General features: G+C 30.5%; 1 protein-coding gene across 7 annotated transcripts in view; it reads right to left on the bottom strand.

The window, feature by feature from the left end:
• Nucleotides 1-2,650: 2,650 nt before the first annotated feature.
• Nucleotides 2,651-19,887, bottom strand: part of LOC130442348 (myosin heavy chain 95F) — a 48,417-nt gene continuing 31,180 nt past the window's right edge. For 3 of the 7 annotated variants that reach the window (XM_056776383.1, XM_056776382.1, XM_056776384.1), the window contains exons 8-19: nt 19,546-19,830; nt 19,321-19,485; nt 19,041-19,264; nt 17,334-17,525; nt 17,012-17,236; nt 14,413-14,620; nt 14,076-14,317; nt 13,299-13,574; nt 13,060-13,235; nt 7,963-8,116; nt 7,517-7,796; nt 2,651-3,068 (exon numbers count right to left, since the gene is read on the bottom strand). In XM_056776383.1, coding sequence (XP_056632361.1) covers nt 2,920-3,068; nt 7,517-7,796; nt 7,963-8,116; nt 13,060-13,235; nt 13,299-13,574; nt 14,076-14,317; nt 14,413-14,620; nt 17,012-17,236; nt 17,334-17,525; nt 19,041-19,264; nt 19,321-19,485; nt 19,546-19,830 — 2,576 coding nt within the window. In that variant the 3' untranslated portion in view covers nt 2,651-2,919. Of the gene's footprint in view, nt 3,069-7,516; nt 7,797-7,962; nt 8,117-11,501; nt 11,541-13,059; nt 13,236-13,298; nt 13,575-14,075; nt 14,318-14,412; nt 14,621-17,011; nt 17,237-17,333; nt 17,526-19,040; nt 19,265-19,320; nt 19,486-19,545; nt 19,831-19,887 lie in introns of all 7 variants that reach the window. The other 4 variants (XM_056776380.1, XM_056776377.1, XM_056776379.1 and 1 more) reach the window with 2 other exon arrangements.

The raw sequence follows: 19,887 nt of genomic DNA on the forward strand, positions 1-19,887 counted from the left end.
AATCGATCATGTTGATAATTTCTTCATCATCATCGTCAAATATGAAGTTATTTTAGCAAAACCAAACCATTTAACTCGAGGTAATATCATAAAAGCGTAACAATCTGAACAAGCTAGGTTGAAATTCTCGAAGTTTGTCGTTAAATGCTTAACTTGTTTAATCATAACATTGATTTGTATCAACTGATATTTTTTATCTTTTTAGTGATAATGTATTGTACTCACTTGTAAAGATACAAGTATAGTTATAAAAATTTGGAAATTGATCTGTTTTCGATTTTTTTCGTTCCAGAAAAAAGTGTGACATGATTTTTCAAAAGTTAACACTCTGGTTCCGATCTATGACTTCTCCCCTCCCCTCGCGAATGACAATTTTTAGAACCTGCGATGGATTCCAGGAATAAGACCATCGAACAAATCTTATAATATATATGTCATCTATGAAGGACATTCTTTATCCACAAGATAATTTTTACAGTCAGTGAAATTTTCGAACATTTACAAATAATTTGATTCATAATATTTTTCAATTAAATTATTTCCAACAAATGTCAGTAGAAACAATGATTGTTTGAATGAAAACCTAAACTTAACAGATGTAGGAATAATCAGCACAAGAAGTTAAGTGGGAGAGGCCAGCACACAGAAGGCTCTCCATCATAAAAGATAAGATTTCATTCAAGTCATTTTGAATTCCAGGTGATTTCAGTGACATTTTTGTTCCATATTAATGGTTACAAATGCCCTATTAGAACTGAATCGTACTTTGCCAATAGATGCATCAATTCGTAAAAGTTACCTCCGATATTAGTATTGAAACTTGTGTGTCTACATAACGCCAAATTTTCTTTTGACAGTAATAGGGAATATGCATATAATTTAACCTTTTTAGGCCGAGAGCCCTATTAAAGCACTTGAGAATAAGTGGCCTCTACAGCATATATACGTTTTCAATTAAATTACATCAGACCTTTTACACATCAAACAATTTATGTTTTTTTTTTCGCAACTATGTCGATAATTTTTTTTTTATTCAATTCTTAGGGTTCACACCAGCAATGAAAATTTAGTGGTCCAAAAGGACCACCTAAGTTATGATTTAGTGGTCCAAAAATACGTGGTAGACAAAAGTAAAAAAATTAATATATGCATGCTACACACACTTTTATACATATTTTTACGGCATATATAAATTCTTTTATGCAAAAACAGCACAGTAAATATAAAACATAGGCTTTTTTACAAATATTTTGGGCGACAAATTCGTCGTCGATGTGTATGATATTGGCGACATTTCTTGATGATTTGGCGACAATTGTCGCTATGTCGCCATGCTGGCGTGAACTCTATCAATTCTATTATATAAATAAATTGGAAATAACGTTTATTCTGCACCTTTTCAGTTTATTATAGATCGTAATCGTATTCTTGTGTTTTATAATTAATTCTCTATTCGTATAGTATATTCATTTATTTATAAGTAGAAATAAAAACAAACAAATAAATAAAAACAATTTTATTGATAATATTATTCAGACTTTTGCAACAAATTTAGTAAACAAAAATTTCATTGTCACGTCAGTAACTCCTGACTGTGGAATCTCAAAAGTGCTTTTGGTTTGTACAGGTATAAGGATTTGCCCGAAGATACGGGACGTGTTCAATTTTTTCTTTTTAGTTCGTTATCAGTCATCACCCTACCACCTAAGTTTCTTCCCACCCCTCTTTCCTCCTAAGATTTATCGCGTAGGTGATTCAGTTTCCAGGGCTCAAAGGGTTAAATTCATTTGATTATTTTTTCCCATAGACCCATAGTACTAATATTATCATAAAATCATTATTTCCCCATTTAATTCGTTCTCTCTTGTATAAAATGATTATTATTAAACACTGCAAATTTGATATAAGCCTCATCATTGGTTGTAACGTTGAATGACACGTCCTGGATTTATTGTGTATTTGGAACAAAAATCCTGTTTATTTTTATGTTCCTGGAGCGTTTTTAGATTCTGATTATTCTTCTGACATTCATGATGACGGTATATTTTGTATCTAATTAAGATTTTACATTGACTGAGGTCCAAAAAGTAAAAGCATTTAAATGATCTTTGCAACAACACAAACATTTCATTCTTGTTTTCTCATGTCTCTGAACTCTATGATGTAAAGACTACAAGGTGTGCTATTGCGCACCAGCTGGGAAGCAGCCAATGAGAATTCGCTCCCAAAACGACGCGCCAATTTGAAACATTCGAATGCGAGAGATGCGCAGAACGGGTCGAAAATGAGCCCTCAGGAAGAACATACCTTTTCGTCTTTAGATCATGGAGTTATCTCACTCAAGTACAATACAATACCTATAGAACGATTTTTTAAACTTTTTCCATGACTTTTATCGATATTATAAACTATAAAGTAACTGTCACACTTGAAGTAAACAAATACAGGACGTGGCAATTGAATTGGCATCATTAAAAATATAAAAAAACACATGCATATACCCTATTGTATAACATCAAATATTCTTGTCAGAATTCCTTCTTTTTAATGGCCTCAATCTTATACTATTTATACTTAGTTTTTTTTTAATTTTTGAAATTTTTCTTGTAGAAAATTATAGTTATGGAGAGGGTGTAAATAAAACACTAAAAAATTTGATAAATTTTATAGATATACATGTAGCTTCCTTTTTTAATACTGTGTTAAGCGAAAAATAATACTTTTTAAACTTTTTCAACATTAAATGGAAGTGCTTTAGTATCATTTAACTGTTATCGAAAACTGTTTTAAATAAAAAATATTTTTTTGTATAAATTAATTTCTTTGTAGTTGCTAGATGTACAAATATTAACAAACGGATACTTGCTGATTACAAAAATCAAGTCATACCGTCAAAATGTTAACATACAGATTATCTTCTTATTTTCTGTCAGCTGGACGGGTGTAATGGGAACCACCATTTTTTTCCCATTCTTTATTAAATTCATTTTCCAGGATCTCTGCACCACGTCTACGTGTTAATCCAGTTTCTTCTAAAGACAATTCACACATTTGCATGTCATCTTTTCCTATAAGTTAAAAAATGTATATAAAATTGAATATTTCTTCCTCAATGTTTATCAGCAACATTATCAAAATAATTGTAATAAAACAACAGATTAAAATGTAGAAATACTATAGTCCAGGAGGAATCGTCGCATGAGTACCGAAAACTATTCCACATCAATTTTTTTATGTGATTCTTTTCACATTGCACTACTGATGATATAAAGGCATGTTGTCATGGGGCAACCCCGTGTCATATTATTTAAACCGAAATTGTTTAAACAATTGCAAAGAATTATTATTTTTAACCTGACCCATTTTTATATTTTTTATTGATATACAAATAAAAAGTTCCTATGACTTTTCAGGATAAGGTATTTTTGGAGATATGAATTTTAAAAGTTTCGAAAAATTTCTAATTTGAAGCTAATCGTAGCTACAATTATGTTATAAATAATCAATAATTTTTTTATATCCCAGGATTAAATGGAAATGTATTTCAATTAATTTAATTTATTATTCATAAATCATTAAAGCAAAATTAGCGCCAAAAGTAAATATATAAAAAAAGAAAGAAGCTCTTTATTATAACAATGATAAAAATCATTACAATATTTTTCGTGGATCAAAAGTACCCAAATTTATATCTCTAAAAATTTCAACTTTATCCTGAAAAGTCATAGTAACTTTTTATGTCTATTTCAATCAAGACTATAAAAATTTGTCCAGTTGAAAAATAACAATTATATAAGCAATTTCGATTTGTGCAATATGGCACGGAGTTGCTCCATGGCAAGATGCATTTATATCATCAGTAGGGCAGTTTGAAGAGGATCGCATAAAAAAATTGAGGTGGAATAGGTATTCATGTACCGATTCTTCCTGAACTACTAGTGTAGTAACTTGTTTTATCATAAATTGTGTGTAAAAAAAGGAAAATTGAGCAGTGATAGTCAGACAACATTCAAATGTCAAATTCGAAATATATATAATGGATAATAATAAAAAATAATGAATGTGGCAACATTGTTAATGTCTAGAGAAATTATTAATAAGAAACACAAAGAATCTGGCAACATTTTAAATATCAAAATTTAGAAAATTGAAAATAATTAACGAATGTTGCAACATTGTAAATGTAAGAATTGAAGTTCAAATGAAAACGAATAACAATATAAAAACAAATCTGGCAACATTGTAAATGCTGAGTATAAGTATAATAAAAACTGTAAACTTGAAAACATCATGCATATAAAAAGTGTAGAAATAATAATTGAGTGTTCCTAGAATATTTAAAAAATAAATAAATAAAAATGTTGTTTTTCTCTGAATTCATTTAGAAAGGTAAGCAACAACGTAAGTATCATTACACATACTGAAAAATTTTATAAAAATTGGAATACATACAAATTGGAAAACAAAATTAATGAAATGTTGCAAAATAAATATAATGAAAGAATAGCAAGTAATTAGAATGAAATTAAAACAAAATAGGCATATTTTAATAATCATTTATTTTATACATGTCAAATGAGATGTATGCAAACTATTTTTCAAAACTTTATACCCTATAATTAACTGCCTCGGATTTTTTTTAATAGTTTGAAAACAGTCTAAGAAAGTTGAGTAGAAAATATAATATTGGCTAGTAGGTAAATCTATCAAACATTGTTTTTGAAGAGATTACGAATACTGTTTTTATACACATAATAATCATAAACTTCATTGGGTAATTACACACATATATGTTGTTAAATATTAGTTATGATTCAACGAATGTATGGTCATCAATTATGGTAGTATGACCACCTGGTTATGACATGAATTAGTTGGATATATAGTGTAGCCAAAAAAAAATTGAATCAACGTGTTAAATACTAATGAACGACTATTATTACTACTTACTACTGCTACAGAGTATCAACATTATTTAATAGTACGACAGCTAGGGGAGTCCCGTAGCCGTTTTATACTCCCCAGAATTTTAGAGCGTTTTCTTATATTTGTTTATGCCATTTTTTGAGTGTGCCGAGCCCAATTCTGGTCGAGTAATTTTTTATAAATAATTTAATTGTTTGTAAAACTACAACTCTTTAATAAAGAACGATATGGAAAAAAGTTGAAAAGTTATCGTCAATATAATGCAAAATTGACGTCATTACTACATTACGTAGCTGCCATACTATATGGGTCAAGAAAACATTCAAAACCGCCCATTGTAATCACACACCAATCCTTACATAGATTATATCGATCAGATGAATGTGGAGCACATTCTATCTCACTGGGCCAGTTTATAAAACGGGCTTAGAAAAGCAGCTGGCAACGAGGTACATGAAAAAGATTGGGTTCCTATAAAGATAGGATTGATAAGAAGACTGAGGATTGATAATGTAATATAGGTTTAGAAACCACAATAGATCTGAAAAGGTAGCAATGGAATAGGTTACAAATTATCTGTGTAAAATCTATATAGTTAAGTAATATGTCTTGTATAACCTTTCTAAATACAGAATTTTAAAATTTTCATCAGAAACTTTGAAAAAAAAACGGTCTAGACAGTCATTAATATGGTTTCTTTCAACTTTTTACGTCTTTGATCTTTTTATGTTTATCGTGATGAATTGTCTTGATTTAAGGTCTCTTTTCATAGAAAATAAGTTTAAAATAGCAGGTGTAATTTTGATGTTTCTACCTACTCACATATAAAAAGAAAAATCATCACGAAAAATATATTAATATATGAACATTTTTGAATGTCCTATTATTCCGCCCAAGTTGTATAAAATGATGGTTAATTGACAATATTCCATGTATCCCTGTAATTAATTTTTGTTTGACTACCCTTTATATCATTTTATTATTTTCGAACACTTTGTATATTAACACACAAAAGTCATGCAATCTATCTACTTACAAAATATACGGTTCTTCATCCAAATCCTAAGAAAAACATGAAAAGTGATACAAACTTTCAACATAATTTTAGATATGTTTCAGTCGAATTTATGAGCAAACATTTTCAATTTGCTTTTGTCGAGAAAAAAAATTTTGAAAATTTAATTGGAAATTTAATAGTTATATGAGAGTTTTAAGTTCTCAATATCCTACATATTTAGAATATTTCCAACACATTGCTATTGAATTAAGACATTGTTTTCCAATTAAACAACATAAAAAATCGTGGCCAGACTATAAGTAGATTCGAAGGAAACTCCCAAAAGAAATCATATGATCCAGATATGTTTTATTTCTATCATTCTTTATGTCTGAAATGTAAGTTAGAATACCACCATTTTCAAGCAAAAGCATTTATTCACGTAAAAGATTATATCTTAATGTTTAATACATTACTATTATTTTTTACCAAGTTAATGCCAATTTCAACATCAATTCCCAAGTTTAAATAATGTTAACTGCGAACTGCTATCAGTTGATTAAATTATTTTTACTATTTATCAGACTTTTGTTCATAACAAAAAGATTTCGTCTTTTGTAGTCCATGTTTCCGGTTACCTGTAAGGAACTGGTAATTGCAGTTCAAATAAATATGGAGTTTTCCTTGTCTTATTTTGCATTTTCCGTAGAGGAGATGATGTATGAATGAATCTTCAAACAATGAACTTTAGCAATAATTTACTTTTGTTTTGTGGTCTAAATAAATGTAATAGTAATGACGTAAAACGTACATACAACCATTATAAAACATTAAAGTTTAAGGAAAAAACTTCTTGTCTTGTCATCATACCTTTACAATAGTCAAATTATAAATGCACCTTCCTCCAACCATTTTTCATGCGCATATATCTAAGAAGTATTTGCATTTGCTCCAGACTGTTTCCTTAATTCCATGCTTGGGATTGGGTCTATCCGGATCCCAATTACATAAATTTCCTTTATCGAGTGAATCTAATATCTTTTTTTTATCATTTGCTTTTTCCTTGTTCTACCTTCATTATTCTACTGGTCATTTTGTGTCGGTTAATTTCTTAACCAAATTTTTCCAACTCTCCATTTTGACTCCTTCAAATACCTCTTTTACTCTATTTATTTTCCTGTCATGTTCTTCGCTGTCTTTTTGAGTTCCGTTTTTTTATATGCTAGATTCTTTTTCTTCATCAGTTTTAGTATTTCCTTGTTCCACTAAACGGTTCTCTTAATATGTTTAAATTTTTTTCGCTACACACTATCATTTTACTTGGACTAAATATGCCTCATTCCTTTATTAGCATCAATTCTTTTCTTCAATCCTTTAGTTTTAAGTATTTTAAATATCTGTCTGTATATTAAGTACAGAAGCAAAATTTTGATAAATATAAAAACCAAATAAATTTATTATTTAAAATTAAACAGTATTTTGTTGTCTGGTAGTTTGAGGAGGGATGTCGGTTTAAATTAAGTTGGTTTTGGTGGGCGTAAACATGTACAAAGATAAAAATTTCTCGTATTTGATTCGATGTTAAGAACTTACCTGCAACTAACAATACAGGAGCTTTATTTGGGTGCAATTCCATCTGTCGGGCAATATACTGGCCATCAAAATGAGCGTACCACCATCCACGGCTACCAGGTTCGTTATCAGGTCGCTGAAATGCCATACGGAAAAACCTTTGAGTGTTATTGTCTAAAACAGGTTTTTGTATACCTCTTTGAGGAGTTTTTGCAGCAGATTCTATGAGAGAACGTGGAGCGCGACCATTTTCGTCCATAATGTTACGTTTACGGTTCTTCGCCTTCCATGCGTGGTATACCTTAAAAAATTTTTTTGTAGGTGTTAGTTCGTAATTACAATATGGTACTATATTTGTATTAATAAGTTAGAATAATAATCGAAGAAATGAAGTAGGAATAATAGAGGAAAACAAAGAAGTAAAAGAGAAGAATATATAATAAAACCGTACACTACTTCACACAAACCTTAAGTCTACGGTGGAATTCATGTCGGCAAGCTTCTAGCAGTTCGATATCACAGGACGTGTTGATAGTATCACGTAAATCTGAGTATTTCCATTTAGATAGATCGTACTTGCTGTTGGCCATAGATGCTTGGTGGTTTCTGTGAGCTTCTGATCTATACACAATAAGAATGAGTAAATGTGTAAATATGTAAATTTTAAACATAAAAACACTTTTTGAAAAACCATGCAATGAATGTTAGTTACATGTGCAAAAAGGAAGCTTTTTGATTAGATGGAGTTATTTAATGCAATAAACTAGATGCCGCCACTTGTTCTATATCAAAAATTGCGTGTTACTTTACAGATTACAGGACTAATGCCACATTTAACTTGACAAACTTGTTGACAACTACTCAGATAGGTGAATATATTAGGAAAACTATATGTATATGGAGTGCGAATTAGTCCGAAATACTTAGTAACTCTACATTTTAACGAAAAATGTAGGTGATATTGAATTTTCCGTATAAATGGTTCATACATAGTTTTTAGAACTTCTGAAACTTTCTCACTGAAACGTCCAAAAAAAAAGTTTGAGCCTGGCCTGGACGCTGAGACTATCCGGCCGTTATCAAATGATTTATAACTGCGGTTTCTCGGTAATTCTGTAGGTATTTTCTATTTTCACAAAAGGTAGGCCATATAGCCTCATACCTTGAGGGTTATTATAAATCATAGAGTAAAGCCTTAAGTTTTCTAGTGAAGTATAAAGTCGAGTTACAGATAGTGTAAGTCTTTGCAGTGCACAACATTCACTTCAAGTATAATTTTGTTTATAATAATATACTAAACAGTTCAGCAGAGCCTCTATATCTACTTCAACCCGATAACTACAAAAAGTCTACCAATACAATGTCAGTTTATCTTATTCCGTGCTTTTATAATATTCAAAAGAATCTTCAATTACAATAATAGATATTTACGATATAAGTGTGGAAAAGATTCAAATTACGAAATGAGATGGGAAATTTGTATAACCCATTGAATATCGTAATATGAATTCACGTTACGGATATATGACATTATTTTACCTACTACCAATAATGTTAATTATCTCAAAATTAGTCAGTACTCCTGAAATTAATGATATTAGAATCATGTAACAACCAAGCTCATTGTTGATTTATTTTGCGAACTGTCAATTTTGACGTGTTCACTTCAGTTTGGTATAATTGTATCGACATGAGTTCCAACTATGAAAGTGTGGATTCTGATATAGAACTTGCTGCAATACAAACCCTAGTTCCCGCTAAATCCCGCAATAGATACGAAAAAGAATATAAGTGATTCAAAGACTGGTGCAATTCAAAAAAAGTCCGTGATATATCGGAGAAAATTTTAATACCTTATTGCTAGGAAAGCTGAAAAAGAAAAGGCATCATCATTATGGACACATTATAGTATACTGAGAGTATAGTATCTGAGGAGAAAAATGTGGACAGCTATTGGCTTTTTTGAAGCGGAAAAGTGAAGGTCACGTTTATACAAAAAATTCAATTGAAATTGAAAACTACAATTACAATACACGTCAGCTGGAATAAACATCACTAATTGTACAGGTGTTGTGTTTAATTATTATAATAAATGAGATTTACTTTTTTATTCATGAGTTCATTCCACTAGTGCGGTAAAGTAACTCATTTCGAAACTCATATTAGTATCGTAATGTTTGATATTACATATTGGTAGTAGGTAGAAATATTAAAGAGGAATCAAATGATGTCACAAGTTTTGTTACTACGAAAGCAGGTCTTGAAGTATTGTTACTATGAAAGCAAACAACGATTTTTTAAAATGTCAACAATTCAGAAGTAATTACTTGAAATGTCTTTAGATAGCGAATCAGACATTACATTACAGACATGTAAGATAATTTGCAAATGCTGCAGAGGGTAGTTCAATACCTGAAAAATCAAGAAGTAGATGCGCACTGGTCTACCAATAATTTGAAAAATGGTGTGAATTAAAAAAAATATGAAGAACATCAACGAAAATGTACTACTTGCTTATTTTGAAAATTTTTAAACAATAAAGGCGTTGACTTTGTGGACTACAGATTCAATGTTGAGATCTGATCCCACTGTAGAAGTATAAGAAGTACACTATGCTTTTGGCTTGGCTGAAGAGACGGTAAATAGAATACCATGCAAAAAAATCGGAGATTTTGACGATAGAGAATGTAGAAAGATTTATAAAAGAGGTTGAAGATGAAATATTTCTATTTGTAAAAGAACGACTTCATTTACGATATGTTAATAATTTATTATCAAATATATCTGTTCTTAGGTCGCAATGATAATAGGGATTGCGACAGCCTGCAAGGAAGGCTGAACTGACGGCCCTTTTTTACAACTACAATTGCAGAAAGCAAAACACACTTTATTCGCGAATTTGTGGTCACTGCTGGTGTCAATCTTAATGACCTTCTCAACAAGTGTAGAAATATTGGACCTCCTGCTGTAAAGCACGACAGATTGTTTGTGTGATATTATAAAATAAAATGTGGCATGCAACCCGTGGGCATAAATACCATTGGAAAATTATCAGCAAAGATTGTTCAGTACCTGGGTCTACCTAATATTATAGGATACACAGGACATTGTTTCAGCAGATCTCCTCAGACTCAGGAGCCGATATTCTGAAAATAAAGCAACACGGAGGATGGAACTGTGAAGCCAAAGGCTATGTTGAGAATTCATTAGAAAATAAGACAAGAATTTCAGAGAACATTCTGGAGCAAATCCCTGGCATATATGTAGATATCACAGCACAAATGAAATTAACATTAAACAAGAAGTTCAAGAGGATACTCAGCCAGAAAATGGACTTTCTCTAAATAACTGGGTCTTTAATAATGTTGTTTTTAATGTTTATAAATCTTAAAATACTATTGAATTGAAATGAGTTAATTGTCAGTTTAAATATTGAAATGGTTGTTAGTTTTAATAAATTAATTAATAAATTATTCTTTGAAATATAAACCATTATATAAAGTTTTCTCTCGTAACTGATACATGAGTAATAAAAATAAAAAATGTCATACAGAAATAGTAGCTCGATCACCATATGGGCATAAAAAATTCGTCAGGTAGAAAAAAATAGTTTCACCCCTAATGTGTATCTATATCTATATAGTGCTGCAGATTTAAAATTTTATCAAGTTTCATAAAAAGGAGCATCCAAAAGGTGGTTGGTCAAAGTTTTAATTAATTAACTGACAGATTTATTTGAGTATTCAATAATATTTTAATTTCGCTGAAAAAAAAAATAAGATATCATTAAGAATCTTTTTAATTTGATGAATGTGTAAAAGTATGAACTTTAATTAATTTATATTGTATTACTTCGAACAGATAATATACATGAAAAGAATCGAAGTTAAAAATAAGTTAGTAACAATAAAAACAAGAATTAGTATTATTAGTAGACTTCAACTGACGACAAACTGTATCTCATTTCTACTGACTACCTACCAAAAAATCGTTACCGAATAAATACCTGTTCAACTTGATGATTTTGTCTGGTTCTACCGTGCCGCTGAATAATAGAAAAAATAAATATTAAACAGTTTATAAATTGATAGTCCAATCTTTTCTAAAATGGTTGTTAAAATTTTTAATAATTCTTCCAATATTTTATGTACAAAATAGATTTAAAGAATAAGATAACCACATGCATTCCTTTTTTGGAAAATATATGAACAAAAGTTATCATTTACAAAAAAAATCATAATACATATTGACATTGAAAAAGCTACATAAATTTTGACCTCATTGCTTTGGTCAGAAAAAATTAAACTAAACACAAAAATGACAATATAGAAAATCATAGTGGAGCCCATTTCGACGTATCGATGCGAGAGCTGGCAACGGATGGATACTCAGGAGAAAATAATAGAGGCTGTGGAAACAAACTACTTGAGAAAATCGGGCAGGATCTCCAGAACAGAGCATATAAAAAATGAAGATATACAACGAAGAACAGGTCGAATATAACGACTTCAGAGAAAATACAGACTAAGCAAATGCTCTGGTACTGGCATGTGATAAGGATAGAGCAGAACAGGTGGCCAAAGAAAGCATTGATGTATCAATCGCAGACGAGAAGAAGACGAGGAAGACCATCAAGGACCTAAAAGGAAGGAATTGAACAGACCATGAAAGACACAGTTATCCAGGAAAACGAGCGGATAGATAGAAAAGTGTGGCGTAAGAAATGTGGGATGCAGCAAAGGAAGCAGTAGGACCCCCGCTGTATATACATACAATTAATATTTTTGACATAACTAATCCAATGCAAATAAAATTATTTTTATTTGAAGTTTTCTATTTATTCCAGATATTAATTTTTTTTCACATTAATGCATTGAAGCTCAATTTTCGACAAGTTGTTAGAAAATTGGCAATAAGCTTTAAAATAAATTACATTTAAATTTGTAATTGAAGAACAATTTGTTGAATAAGTATAGGACACGTTACCAAAAGAATTTATTCTAATAAAGCATCATACAGGGTGTTTTGTTTCAATTTTGTTATATAAAATATAGTGAAACTCGTTTTTTAATGTGCCCTGTATGGTTTTACTATTATTCATAATTCTGGGACTATTTTATTTGAAAATCCTTTTTAAACATAATTCGACGGTTTTCATATTGTATATTATCGTTTATATATATGATAGTCCAGCAGTTACATTAGAATAAGTCATAGCAGATTATAAATCGCTATTTTACGTTATTGAATGTTTCTCATATTTTTGGTCCACACTTTTTTCAATATGCTGAATATAACAACTAAACAACATGATTGGTAACTGTAATAATATGCAAAGATTGACAATTTTTTTCTTTTTCATCAGTTTTTTGTCATATACCTATTCCCTCATGTTTGTCTGACATTTCCGTTTATATTTTTGTTGATAATATACACTGCTCTTTTTCTGGTACAGAATAATATTAACGACTCTTGAAATAACTGCATAAATTCGTTATTTTGAAGCAGTTCAATAATATGATACTGGTATGTTACAATGAACAAACATGTTTAAATAAACGTACTTGCGTGTCATCGGTGGACTTTCTTCGATAGAACCATTGCTTTCTTGCGCGAGGCGTAGAGCAAGTTCCCTATCTTGCTTTTCCTGTTCTTCTTGTTCTTGCAATCGTCTTTGTTCTTCATCTTCTTTTTCATGCTGATCTTTAAGTTTCAATGCCAATAATCTATCAGCTTCTTCCTGTAGTTATAAACACATGACATAATAAAAAAGAATAGTTGAATAATCAAAACTATGAGTCACCTGCTTCCTTCTTTCTTCTTCCTCTATCTTCCTTCTAGCTTCCATCTCAGCTTTAAGTCTTCTGTTTTCCTCTTCCTCTCTCAATCTTCGCTCTTCTTCTTCCTTCAACTTTCTCTGTTTCTCTAGTTCCTCTTGTATCTTCCTCAAACGTTCTTGCTCTTCGGCGATCTTCTGTTCTTGGATTTTCTTTTGTAATGATGCCATTTGTTGATTTACTTTGTCAACTAGGGATTTATACAAATCTTCAATTGCTGCCTTGTCCATTTTCTCGTTTTTCTAAAAATAATATTATGGTAATCAGGAGGCGAGTTATATTAATTCCAACAATAAATCCATGTCGCTCATTGTCAGAACTAAAGGTACGCATGTAATGAACTAATTCTTCTATCTAAATATGCCATACCCACATATCAAATTGTCAAAAGTTTTTCTGAACTATGCTCAGTACCTAAAATTCTTTATACAAGATAATGTCCTTCCTTTACTTGTTCTTCCACTTATTTTTCTTTAAATTGTTAAATACAATATAAATAAGGTTTCTAGGTATTTATTTTAGCTACATTCATCATTTCCATTATTGTTTTATTTTTACTTCAACATTTGTGATTTTTTATATCTAATTAGTTCTTTGTAAACTTAAATCTTCAAGACTTTCAATAAGCTGATGCAGATGAAGGTACAATGATAGCAGAAAAAATTATAAATGACATAGATGCAATTGAAGTTCTCCCGATTATATTGCGAGTAAATATATTATAATTATATTATAACACATACCTTGATTGCATCTATAGCTGCCTCAAACTGTGTTTTCAAAGTATTAATGCCATTTGTAACTAAATCTTTATCTTTTTTCAATTGTTGAGCGCTCTGTTCAATTTGTTTTAAATTGGTGTTCAAACCGCGGATGTTTCTCAATGATAATATTCTATGGCGGTGTTGTTTTCTTGCCAAATAACCTTTAATTGTTTTCTGCACAATAATAAGGGCCTCTTTTCTCCAAGCAATTTTGTTTTTCACTAAAATATGAATTTTTTTAAAATTTTATCAACCTCTTTGGAATAGCTATTTCTAATATCCACGTAACAACTGACATTTAATCAATTTTACTTACTTTTGATCACAGTTAGTACGCAGAATTGTGCTTTAATCCATCTTGATTTAACTAACCATTTCTTGACTTGTCCTATTATATTTTTCATATTTTCCGTATCAGATTTCATGATGTTATCGAACTCGGCGAATTTTCCTGGTCTGAAGAAAACTTTTGTTACGCCAAATTTGAAATCCTTGTCGTGGAGCTTCAAAGCATGAAACATTGCCTAAAACACAAATTATTGAAGCAAAAATTGGATAATAATAAGAATAAGTAATACATTAGTATACCATTTATTAACAATTTAGTAATTAACAAGTGTAATAGTTATTTATCAAATAATGCCTAGACACAACAATTTTTCCAATAATGAGATGAGCCATATGATTTGTGTTTGCTCAGTCAGGCATTATTTGGAATACTAATGTATTACTTATTCTTATTATTATTTTATATTATAATTTTTGCTTCTACACAAACTGTCTAAAAGTGACACAAGCCTACTTGAAAAGAAAACGAAAATTAAACCACGAATTCACCATCAATTCACGAATGTGATTTTGATATTAAGAGATCTTTACGAAAGCGGATCATAAAGTGTATTGAAGTAAATGGTGGGCATTTTGAGCATTTGCTTTGAAGTTTTTTATTTTTGTTTACAAATTTGTTATTGTTACATATTTAATGAATTATAAATTTTTTTTAACAAAAAATTAAAATTTATTGAACTTTTTAGAAGCAAATAACTCGATAACTGATTGAGTTACACGAATCAAAGAAGAGTAACTTTTTTTGTAGAATTTAACGCTTTTTAATATTTTTTTATTTTAGTTGTAAGTTGAGCCAAAAAAAAGTTTACTTTGATTTATGTTAAATTAGAGTGCAAATTATGATTCCTCATGTCAAAAAACGTAAAATTGCCAATTTTCAAAGAGAAATTGTGAAAACATAAAAAATTATTGCGAAACTCAAAATTTAAACTTTGAACACTCCGTATCTCGGAAACTAGCAATATTTGCATAAGGCTTGTTGAGCAGAATCATCATATTTTGAGGTCTAGAATCTACAGTTCAGAGATTGGACATTCTTAATGAATCACCCTGTATATAATTATATAATAAAAATTATAGGGGAATATCAAAAAGGTTTTAGACAAGGAAAATCAATAGTAGATGCAATAAATACTATAAAACAAGTGATTGAAAAAATCCACGAGCACAACATTAATATGCAAATGCTTTTTATCGAGTTCGAACAAGCATTCAACAGTCTGAAAAGGAGGACAAAATATATGGAAATTGAAAAAAATAAGGAAGTTCACAAGTAAAAAACAGTAAAGATAAATGACCTCATCTTTGAAGTAGTTGACACCTCCAAGTACTTAGGAACAATAATAAGCAACAAAAATGAGACAAGACAAACTATTCTTGTGGGATATAGGGTATATAATAAGTTGAAAATTATAGTGCGGAGCAAGAGGATAAGGCGAGCAATCAAATTAAGAGTCTATAAGACTGCGATAAAACTAGTAGTTACATACACAACTGAAACTATGAGACTAACAAATATGGACGAAGAACAACTAAGGATATATGAGAGCAGAATAATTAGGGAAATTCATGGACCAGTAAAAGTTGGAAATAATAACTATAGAAGACTTATGAACTATGAAATTAATAATATATTAGAAAATGAGGAGATAGTAAATACAATTACAGTAAAAAGAATACAATGATACGGACACATTAAAAGAATGGAAAAACGACAGGGTACAAGGTAAATTACAGAATGGAGACCGAGCGAGAAAAGATTGCTTGGTACACCAAAAAATAGATGGAAAGATCAAATTGTGCAAGATATGCAGAATCTGGGAGTACGTGACTGGAACAAACAGATGCAGGACAGAAAGAAATGGAGAACAATAATCGATGCTTCAAAAATGTGATAAGTTGTAATTTTGCAACAGGGTTATTGAAGAATGAAAGACAATGTGGCTCGAACTAAAGCTTGTGCATGGCACAGAAGATGGGTTTTACCGCTTGGGAACAAAACAAGGAGTGATTTCAAAATACTATAGCCGTTCAGAATTTAGTACGTGCCCTGCTAACATTTTGAAAATGAAGTTTCCAAAAACAGGGAAATCCCTCTTAGATCGGTGGCTAGTGCTCAATCGACAGGACATGGGCAATGTTTTAAAAAATGAAATTGTAAGGGTAAATGTCAATCAAAGAAATGTGCTAGTCGAAAAGGTAATGTATTATGTAATTGTAAATGCCATAATAGCTTAAGTTGTACAAACAAATTAAAAAAATGAAATGTCCTGATTTGTATTCTTTACGTACGTATTTTTATGTATAACTCATTTCTATAATAAATAAATAAAAAAAATTGTGTTCAAACATCTTAGAAATATATATATGGCGTAGGTGCAGCTGGGCCGTATATAATCAGACTAGACCTTTTACCAACGGAGTGGACAGTTCATTAAAAGACAAGCTTTTTACACATATAGACTAATATCCTCAGTCCTTTTCTATACGGACTAGTCCTTTTATATATGGTCTATTTTTCATAAACGGTCTGTAACATATATAACAAAAATTGTTTTACAGCTTACTTCACAAAATTGTTTAGGCGACAGAGTTGTTAGTTCTTTGGGTATATATTGTTTGTACATTTGATAAAGTTCATTGAAGGATGTTCTACTTGGATACCCATATTCCATAAGTTCTAAAACAGTTGTCATTCCGGAACATTTCAATTGCATTAAACTCAAATTTCCATCAAACTGTTGATCCACCATTTTAGAATTTGGCTTTACACAACGAATAAAATTAGTACCCTGAAATATTTGTAATCAAAATTAGTATAGTTTACAAGAAAATCACATTAATATCAGATGCATCAATTCTACAAAACTTAGTTGGCTAAATACTTACGTTGCTCCTTAATTTCTCCATTAATTCTCCTAGTTGAATCTTGAATTTATTTCCTACACTACTAAATGTGAGTTTGCCTTTCATAGTACTTGAAGTTGAAAACAATGCTTGTATAAATTTATTCCCACTTTCTTGAATAATGCCTTCAAGGGATGCATGGAGAGCATCGTTGTTTTTGTCAATAAAATATTTCTAAATAAAGAAATGGTATCATTATCGAAGAAAAAAATTGATTACAATAAGAGACAACAATAAGTCAATGACGGATAAGAAAAAAGAAACATTTTGTAGATGCTGACTGGATGAGAAATTTTTAAGTTTATATCATTCCATTAGACAAAAACCTACTAAATCCAGATGATTTAATGTCATTTGTACAGATTGTACGATAAAACTGGTGAATTATTTTATTAAAGTGAAGTTCAATTAATCTACTCCAAATGATTAGGAGCATTTTGAAACGAGTTCCATTTGCTCTGCCGTGTTCTTTTCAAAGACAGAAATGATGTCAAAATGTTAAATTAATTAAAGAACTACAGCCGAAGAGTATTCTCCAAAGGATAAGAATTATGTTCTGTTGACATGAAAGGTTACTTTGATTCGCAGGGTGCGATATGTATCGACTACTTTGGAAAAATGGTCACCATGCTGAACTAAGCTGAATTATTGGACCGATTCGATGCGGAATTAAAGAAATTTGGCAAAGCAAAAGTGCTCTTGCACCATAAAGCGCCATTTCAAACCTCTACGCTCGCCGCAGCAAATTTGGTCGAATTAGACTCATTCACCCCATCCACATTTGGCCCTGTGTAATTTCCTTTTTTTTGTCGAATGAGGAGGTCATCACTACCGTGGATGCTTACTTGGCAGACATCGATAAAATATATTAACGAGTCAAATATATCTAATTAAAAAGAAATTATATTTAAAAATAAAATACCTTTCCCAAAATTGTTGTTTTTATTCTTAGACTCTTAGTACTTCCCGAACCATCTGCATAAGTTAAGTTTATTAGATATATGGAGTTGGGAAAATAGTGATTTCGTTTCCCTATTTTTTAAAGTGAGAGGAAAATATTAAGAATATACGATGAATACATTAAATTATTGTATCGTTATCGGTCCTTAGGCAAGGCGCAAATTGGGACACGTATAGCATGTATGAGAGCGTGACACGAGAGACACGACTCGTACGCTATATTGAGACGCATTTTCACATGGGAAACGGTAGGGTTTAAATTTGGTAGGCAATTCGCGACTAACTGGCATCAAAAAATGTCTAATATTTTCGAAAATCGAACAAAATAATCGTACTTTCATGTGTCAAGGGACGTCCTAATTATTCCTCGTTGTTAACTGACTCTCATTTCCTCTTGTAAATCGCTCACACCCCTCGTAAAAAGCTTTCTAAAGTTCATTAACAACCTGATGTTAATGCATTGTTCAAGGTTCGTGTTTCAAGGAAAACATGATCTCACTAAAATGGTTATAGTAGCAGACTGATAAATCTCAAGAGAAACTTTCTTATCATACCTCGTATTTAAGTAGAGTTGCTGTGAAGGTTAAGTAAAATTAATTAGTACAAGTGATGGAAATATTAATAATCAATGATATAGTAGTGTTAGAATAAATGTTATTATAAATTGAATGTAATGATTGAATTGGATTCAAGAATATACTTAGGTAATTTTCAAGTTTCACTACTTACTGTTTGATAACAGACTGCACCAGCAAAATGTCTTATCAAAAAACCCTCGTTATCCCTAAGATTGCGATGTGCCTTTAGTTTAGAAGATCTAGGAAGTCCCAATCTATATTCTTTCGACCATATTTTGTGAATTTCTTCAGTGAAATGAGTGTAACTGGGTTTCGGAAGTTTGGATTCCTCATCGAGAAGAGTTAATATTCCATTGTTTTTAGTTTCTATTACATCTGATTAAAAAAATTATTCAAAATATTTTTATTGTGTTTACGAAGAATGAGATTACCTATGCAATCTTGATTATCAACAAACTGTATTTCTGGTACATTGAGACCTTCCCTTTTGTACAATTCCTGTTCAGCCTTTAAAATCATGTCGTTGAAGAATTGTTGTAGTTTTTCATTGCAGTAGTTGATACAGAATTGTTCAAAACTATTTACAGTAAAGAATTCTAAAAAATAAGCAATTTAGAATAAATTGTTATTCACTTAGTTGAAACAGTGGTACTTACCAAATCCAGCAATATCCAAGACACCTATATAATAAGTAGATGCCTGAAATGGTATACTTTTATTTATCCTGTTCACAATATAGTCGAACAAATTGCTGTAGATAGCTTTTGCTAATGCATCTCTTGCATTAACCGCTTCATAAGTTTTTAAAGGTACCATAATAACAGTTCCCTTCATTCCACCTCGTGCACTCTGCATAACTCGTGAAATTAATGCCTGCTTAAGTTCATTGGGATCGATTTCTAATAATTTAGATGCTATTAGTAAGTGTTTTTCTTTTGAAGCTGAAACAGTATCAATTTTAGTAATTTTTCAAGTATTTATCTATGTTTATGAATATT

The sequence above is a fragment of the Diorhabda sublineata genome, chromosome 4 (assembly GCF_026230105.1).
Source record: "Diorhabda sublineata isolate icDioSubl1.1 chromosome 4, icDioSubl1.1, whole genome shotgun sequence".
Taxonomy (NCBI): Eukaryota; Metazoa; Arthropoda; class Insecta; order Coleoptera; family Chrysomelidae; genus Diorhabda; species Diorhabda sublineata.